At 43.3% G+C, this 7892-nt stretch overlaps 2 protein-coding genes across 2 annotated transcripts; one reads left to right on the top strand and one right to left on the bottom strand.

The window, feature by feature from the left end:
- Positions 1-3788: 3788 nt before the first annotated feature.
- On the bottom strand, positions 3789-4915 carry LOC100195821 (asparagine-linked glycosylation 3 homolog (S. cerevisiae, alpha-1,3-mannosyltransferase)). Its single transcript, NM_001140850.1, is given in 1 exon segment — positions 3789-4915. A coding segment is annotated over 1 exon segment (195 nt). The 5' UTR covers positions 4020-4915; the 3' UTR covers positions 3789-3824.
- On the top strand, positions 4001-7533 carry LOC106569665 (mitochondrial ubiquitin ligase activator of nfkb 1-A). Its single transcript, XM_014141225.2, has 6 exons — positions 4001-4275; positions 5305-5472; positions 5797-5884; positions 6076-6196; positions 6396-6627; positions 6817-7533. The coding sequence occupies exons 2-6, from the start codon at positions 5356-5358 to the stop codon at positions 7312-7314; spliced, it is 1056 nt and encodes a 351-aa protein (XP_013996700.1). The 5' UTR covers positions 4001-4275; positions 5305-5355; the 3' UTR covers positions 7315-7533.
- The last annotated feature ends 359 nt before the right edge of the window (positions 7534-7892 follow it).

The raw sequence follows: 7892 nt of genomic DNA on the forward strand, positions 1-7892 counted from the left end.
TAACCCACTAATAACCCTCTTTAGTGATATACTAGACCCTGGTACTTTATGGCCATAGAGACAGACCTAATAAGATAAGAATTAGAGATATAGAAAACACCACAATGGTACAGTGTTTCTACTCATGGCTCCAGAGACAGACTGAAGAAAGGATATGATCTGAGGTGAGTTTCTGGGCAGGGATTACTCGCTTGCCTGGCTCCTTCAGCAGTTCCATGATGCTCTCTCCAGGCCTGAGGGAAAAATTAGTTGGTTTAATTAAATCAGAAAGCATGTCCGGTAACAACAAAAAGCAGAGATAGCCAGACTCAAGCATTGGTGTGCTTGTCAGTTAGGCTGTGTGGTTCATTTTAGGCTACACTATTGGCCAAGAGTTTCATCCTGACCATGAAAATATCTAATCCTAGTGATAAACCCAGTAGCCACATCTCTCACCTCTTCCAGCGGCACAGGGCAAACAGCAGCAGGGCTAGCAGGTGGGCAGCCAGAAGCACCAGGTGGAAGTAGCAACTCAGGAACAGCCACTCAGGCAGGAAGCGCCAGTTCACTGTCCACTTGAACATAAACTGACGACCCAAGTCAAAGGCCCGGGTCATATAGCCAATGGGATTCTCCATCAGGAAGGGTAGGCCCAACAACATCTGTGATAGGGAGAGAAGTGAGGGGAGGGAGGTGGAGTAAAGATGGACAATGAACAGAATGGAAATAGAGTAGGAAAAACCTGATTGTCCACACAATGTGGAGATGGGATGGAACTCTGGAGACAAGAAACATGTCACGACGTGGCCCTTTAGGGTGTATACCGTGAGCCCAGACAGAAAACATGGAGCTGTCGTTACAAACTAAAGACCAATTATTCAGGCTGCAGCTGTTTAAATACTTTAGTCTGGTAAACGCATCCGATCTACGAACATTTCCAAATGGTACTCTGAAGTACCCAACCTACAACTCCGACAGACTTTGATCTCTGGTGGACAAACCAGAGGCTTTCTGACGACTATCCAGCAGACGGACCAGCGATCGCAGAGAGGGACAGCAAAGGCATACACTCGTAAATATGTCAATTTCAATTTATTTTCGAATAAGCGGCTGTTCATGTTAAAAGTATTAGCATTTCATGAGTGTAGTTATCCACTGTATTACAGTGAATCCTCTGAGTTTCCCACTCTTGAACTGTCCCCACCCCTTTCCTTTGTCTACCAAGCCATCATATCAGCTTAGCCCACTAGGGACTTTTCTATCATGTCAGTAACCAATGTATGACCTTATATGTGTTTATGTAATTCTGTGAGTAAGTTACTTAGTAAACACATAATTAAGCCAATTTGTATATCGCTGACTCATGATCTATGTTAGGGTTCGTGCAGATATCCAAGGGTTTGTGACATTCAGGAATGAGACTGATGAGGTAATAATACCTTATTGATTAGTCACTTATTAATGTATGAAAATATCTGAAGAGTTATATATTTGGGAAATTGACACTCTATAAACAACATTATCCCATTGTGCCCCAACTTCCTAGTTAATTACTATTCCATGATTCGTTGAATTACGGAATAATTACACATAAAGAATTGATTTGATAATATACAGTCTTCACATTTAAAGATAGTCAACGCTATGACAAGCATCTGTGTCTAAAATCGAAATGTAACAGTTAAAGCAGATGAAGGAGATCCTAACCTGGATGGCAGCACAGAGAGAGAGCTTGGGTATGGCCCTCATCAGGCCAAACTCAGACAGCAGGAGGAAGAGGAGGCCCGGGGCAAACAGGAGCACGTTCATCTTCACAGACACTGCTAAACTGTCCACAACAAAGAGAGAGGAAGTTGTCATTCACCATGTGACGGGATACCGCAGCCATAGATGTTGAGTTCGGCAACTCAGTTCTGCCAATCTAAATTAGAGTGCTATTGTCATGAAAGGTGTCCCATAGCCTGCATTTACACAGGCAGCCCAATTATGATCTTCTGCCCTATTGTTGGCAAAAGAGCTGATCTGACTGGTCAAAAGACCAATTAGTGAAAGAAAGAGCAGAATTGGGTTGCCTGTATAAAACGCAGCCATATTTGCCCACACTGAACTAAACCAAGCTAAACTGAATTGATCGAGGTGGAACTAAGCTGAGATAGGCTCCAGTTGTGCAGGACCAGGGTTGATACTTGCCTGTAGAGGCCACAGCCCAGAGTCCAGCGGCCGTCCAGGAACAGATTGACAGCCCCGAACAACATCATCATGGCTACAGGGTCGTTGAAAAGACGCAGGACGAAGATGGAGTGGATCCGGTAGGAGGCACAGCACACAAAGAAGAATACGTAGGGAGGAACCTGGGCCCAGATTCACAAAACACTTCTAACGTAAAAACTTAAGCTTCTTAAGAAATAAAAAAAAATAAGTTCATAAGATAGTTTGTAAGTGCAATTTTTCAACAATATCTTAAGATTGAATGATTTTCCAAGAAAATATCTAGAATGTTTTGTGAATGAGGGCCCTGGAGAGGAGGGCAGACAAACAGACCGGCAGGCATCTAAAGACAAGTGAATAGCCTTTTACAGTGCAGGATTTTCTTATGCAGAGATTGTCATAGGAAACAGAATATTCCAGTTCAAACTGTTTTTAAGTAACATAATTAAGTTGGGACTTGATACTCTGATATTGAGAGAGCAAATTGTAGATAAAGACTTCTCTGGGTAACTATTTAGACCTAGCTGACCTTCTTGGTGCGGTGGTAGATCCTGAAGACGAGCAGCAGGGTGAGCAGGTAGAAAACAGCAAACAGGTACTGGGCCAGGCGAATATTCACCCCGTGGTTGGTGATGTAATACAGCGCTGTGAAGGTGTACACAAATCCTGCTGGGTATCTGGAATGGTAGTTTCAGAAGTCAGTTTCAAGACTGATTTTGTTCACGTCAAGATATGTCACACTGTAGGCACACACAAACACACACATAATTGTAATGATTTGTCATGGGGTCCAGTGATGAAGGCCAATCCTGGTACTGGAACCTGGTTCCTTAACTTATAAAGTGCCACCACGAATAGGTTAGTGGAACTTACACCAGAGGCCCTGTGCCTCCTTTGAGCTGGGTGTAGTCGTAGGTGCCGTTGATGACTCCCTCTACCTCATCCATATACGCCTTCCAGTCGATCTCTGTGTCTGCAGGAGAAGACATTCACCAATAAGTGACAGGTGGCATTTGCAATAACTTGGAAATATGCATTCAACAAACTGGGTTGTGGAAGGTACCTAAAGAATCAGGTGACAGAACAATCAGCAGCAACTAACGTTACTGCTAAGAAAAAAATAATAAACAAGAAGAGGCAAACTGCAGGAACTGTGTCAAAAGTACAGTAGACTAGATTAACAAGCTACCATTGTTGCTTTCAAATTCCTGGTTGTCCATCTTACACATTCTTGTGCTGGCAACAGAAATTGGCACAACTTTTGAAAACATATTTCATTCATACTAGGCAACATCATCACAAGGAAGGGAACGTGATCACGCTGTGGTTGCAAATTCACTTTAACAAGTGGCACTACAGAGGCTAGCTGGCAAACACTAACTGTTAGCTAGCGAGCTACGTTGATACATTATGAATATGGTATTCAGGTGAGGTTATCTATGAGATTATCGGTTTACTGTTGTGCGCATTCAGTTTGCCTACAAAATAGCTTTACACTAGAAGAATATGAACAAGGACCGTACCATCATGGACTGCAGGGGTCCAGCCATCTGTCTTGTAACATGTTTAATGTTGTTGTATGAAGACTTTTTTTTTTTTTTAGGGCCAAGCTAACTGGCTAAACTGCTAGCATGCTACTAGTACTTACATGCTACTTTTTGGATGACCCATATGTTTATTCCGATCTCCAGGAACCACAGAACAGAGGCGACCAGTATTGTGTACTCTGCCTTGAATACGATCAAATGTTTCTCCTGCCATAGTGTACGAAGTGGCGCCCAGACTCTAGACCGTGGACCAGGGTACGACTTTTTCCTCACACCTCCTGCCATTTCGGCGCAGCTAGCTACGTGCAGAAGCCGAAACTTTGTCCGCAACACGTGTGTCACCACAACTCGACCAAAGACAGTACCAAATATTTTTTTTAAATAACTGACAATATGTGACGGGACTTATAAGTACCCCGTCACATGATTCAGGAAAGCGTCACCCGAAGATGCATGGTGGCTTCAAGGAAGTGGAACATGTCATATGACCTATACAAAAATAGCCTTTCTTCCGGGGATGATAACTTGAGCGGTTTCAAAGGTAAAAAATGACAATACTGATTGATTAAGTTACATTTGACGTATTGACCGTTGCAGAAGAGTGCACAAATACTATTGTCATGTTATGGTCTGACTTTTGCTGACATAGACCACATTTATGACTAATCAAATAAGATATTTTAAAGGTCAATGGCAGGTTTTCCAGCTAACTAAACATTTGCTAACCAACTGTGTAATGTTTATTTCTTGCCACTCAGTGAGCCAGCCATGAACTTTAATTTGTACTTGTATTATTTATAAATAGCTAGCTATCTTAGATAGCATAATGTCAATGTTCAACGAGATATTTCATTAATGTAGATCTGTGTCGACTAACATTACATCAGAGAAATGGCTTTACTGGTTCATATGTATTTAAACTACCGGTTGCTCTAAGTAACGTTAGCTAGCTTGGCCCAAAATAACATGTTCAACTCTATAATTGTATTAGCTAATCACCTAAGTCAGCAATTGGTATTTGAACTCAAGCACTGTCATCATATTACATAAAACATCTAGAAAGAGAGATAGGTACCCCTTTTGTATATATATATTTTTTTAAATGCCAAAAATTACCGATTTTGTAAATCGTCAATGAAATAAAACAATTTTCAACTTTGTTGTGCTTGTGGGTGAAGGCAGTGAATATGTAAATAGTCATGATTTATCTGACTGAATCAGTGTAATACTAGAATTGTTTGAGATCAAGTTTCTTAGACTGTAAAGTTAGGTTATATAACCCAATCATATGTGAATAACCCAACATTTTGTGACTCTTTGTATTCTGAGTAGCCTAATTCAGTTTACTGTCAAAGTGCTGAACAGAAATAGCAACCAGCCTTGTGCCACTTTGATGTCATACATGAAATTATAGACATTTTCAAGCATTTCACTGAAAATCTCAAAGAGAATCCGGCAGCTGCGGATTTAATTGCAGCTTGTCAGAGTGATGTGTGGGCATCTTGCATTCATGCTAAAGAACCTCCTTCATATTACATCACATGTTTGGCAATCTGTTTCTGTACTGTAGCCCTATTACAAGGGAGGTGAGAAGAGCCAGTGTGGAGAGTGTGTTGGGGGGATGGAGGAGTTTCCAGTGAGGACGGTGGAGGGGCTGTGTCTAGGCACCAGCTTGGCCATATCAGGCCTCTTCTTCTACATCTACAGGAAAAAGAGGAAATCGGTGGACAAGCTCAATGTTAGTAGCCTGCCCTGACCTGTATCTATTCCTTCAGACATAGGCCTAGATTCAATCCGTATCGCTGAAGATCCGCGCAATAGCACAATCAAAATTTTAAAGGCAATGTTTCAGCGTTCGCAGAGACTGCATTCACGGTAGCCTACATGCTGCATATGTCGGCTCAAAAGGAAATGACCTTTACATTTCAATTGCGCTATAACAAGGATCTTCCACAATACGGATTGAATAACATTGTAAACAGAGTACAAAACCATGATTTATTTAGGAGACATAAGAATTTTCATAGGAATGACAGGCTTTTCTTTTTGCTTGTTGTTTCAGGAGGCACCCCACATTAATTTGGATGGGAAACTGGCAGACCTTTTGAATGTGACACCGGGAAAGTGTCTGCAGTATGTTGTCATCGAAGGTAAAGTTATGTGTGTGAATGGGTAACATTTCTGAATGTATCACTATGATCATATTATTATGATATTGAGTGGACCCTATTCTCTCTCACCTACTTAGTGTAATTAATGGCTCTATCCATTTTGTGTGTGTGTGTGTGTGTGTGTGTGTGTGTGTGTGTGTGTGTGTGTGTGTGTGTGTGTGTGTGTGTAGGGGCAGTGCAGCCTGTGGGAGAGCCTCTAAGGAGTCAGTACCAGGAAGGCAGCGTAGGGGTAGTGCAGAAACTCATGCTGAGGGAACACAAGCTGGTGTGGAACAGCCTGGCCCACACCTGGTAGAAACACTCTTGACTGACACTCCAAATATCATGTGAACGACTAGTTTAATCTGTATCATCATTTTGTTATCAACTGTAATATGACTAGGAGCGTCTGACATTTAGTCTCAGCAGATATACATCACTAATTATAACCTATCATATCACCACACAAAACACCTTACCCACTGTGCCCCCCCCCCCCTTTCCTGTGTAGGATGGACAGTGAGCGGGTGCTGCACCAGAGGGTGAATACTGTGCCCTTCAGCCTGGTGGGGTCGGACCAGGCCAAGGTGAGGGTGCTGTGTCCCCTGGAGGCCTCAGAGCTGAAGATGGAGATCCTCCATGAGAAGTTCCACCAGGCCACCTACGGTTTCACCGACATCGTCGGACAGTACCTCAGTGGAGAGAAGCCCAAAGGCCAGCTGGAGACTGAGGAAATGCTCAAGGTAAGATTTAGTTTGGTTTTATCATTTTACCACTGATAAATTACCTCTTACATCTTCAATCCTAAAATTCCACAATAACATCCCAAAACGTTCCATTGTGTTTAGGATGAGGTCACCACTATTGCCCCTGAATAGTGCTCCAAAAAGCATGAATAATCCTGACTAGTTTGTGTCTGTCTGTATTTCCAGGTTGGCGCTACTCTGACAGGTGTAGGCGAGCTCATCCTGGACACGGACCGGGTGCTGAAGCTCCGCCCGCCCACCGACGGCTCAGAGTACTTCCTAAGCACAGCAGACTTTGAGACCCTGCGGCTGGAGCAGGAAGACCAGGCGGTGGTCTGGCGGGTCTTGGCCTCTGTGTTCGCCCTGGCCGGGGCCGCCGTCGTCCTCTGGGTGGGCTGCCGCTACTACCGCAGCCTGAGGGTCTGCTGGGAACAGGAACGTCTGAAGAGGGAGTTTGAGACACTGGGTGCCCGGGGGTCTGGGGCTACACAAGAGGGGTCTAGGGAGCAGGAGACGCCCCTGGAGAATGACTGTGTGATCTGCCTGGCCCAGCCGCGTAGCTGTGTGCTACTGGACTGTGGGCACGTGTGCTGCTGCTACAGCTGCTACCAGGCCCTGCCTCAGCCCATCTGCCCCATATGCCGGCAGGCCATCAACAGGGTGGTGCCCCTCTACCAGGCATGAAGCCAGGGAGTACAAATCAAAATCAAATTGTATTGGTCACATACACATGTTTAGCAGATGTTATTGCGGGTGTAGCGAAATGCTTGTGTTCGTAGCTCCAACGGTGCAGTAATATCTAATTCACAACAATACACACAAATCTAAAAGTAAAGAATGGAATTAAGGAATATATAAATATTAGGATGAGCAACGTTGGAGTTGCATAGACTAAATACAGTAGAATAGAATACAGTTGAAGTCGGAAGTTTACATACACCTTAGCCAAATACATTTAAACTCAGCTTTTCACAATTCCTGACATTTAATCCTAGTAAAAATCCCCTCTCTTAGGTCAGTTAGGATCACCACTTTATTTTAAGAATGTGAAGAATTATTTATTTCAGCCTTTATTTCTTTCATCACATTCCCAGTGGGCCAGAAGTTTACATACAATCAATTAGTATTTGGTAGCATTGCCTTTAAATTGTTTAACTTGGGTCAAACATTTCGGGGAGCCTTTCACAAGCTTCCCACAATAAGTTGGGTGAATTGTGGCCCATTCCTCCTGACAGAGCTGGTGTAACTGAGTCAGGTTTCTA

The sequence above is a fragment of the Salmo salar genome, chromosome ssa14 (genome assembly GCF_905237065.1).
Source record: "Salmo salar chromosome ssa14, Ssal_v3.1, whole genome shotgun sequence".
NCBI classification, from domain to species: domain Eukaryota; kingdom Metazoa; phylum Chordata; class Actinopteri; order Salmoniformes; family Salmonidae; genus Salmo; species Salmo salar.

What these genes read in the sequence shown, in the direction of transcription:
- LOC106569665 (XM_014141225.2), top strand. Translation starts at nt 5,356, where the DNA reads ATGGAGGAGTTTCCAGTGAGGACGGTGGAGGGGCTGTGTCTAGGCACC. An exon ending in AATCGGTGGACAAGCTCAAT is followed by an intron (nt 5,473 to 5,796) that starts GTTAGTAGCCTG and finishes TTGTTGTTTCAG; the next exon opens with GAGGCACCCCACATTAATTT. An exon ending in AGACTGAGGAAATGCTCAAG is followed by an intron (nt 6,628 to 6,816) that starts GTAAGATTTAGT and finishes CTGTATTTCCAG; the next exon opens with GTTGGCGCTACTCTGACAGG.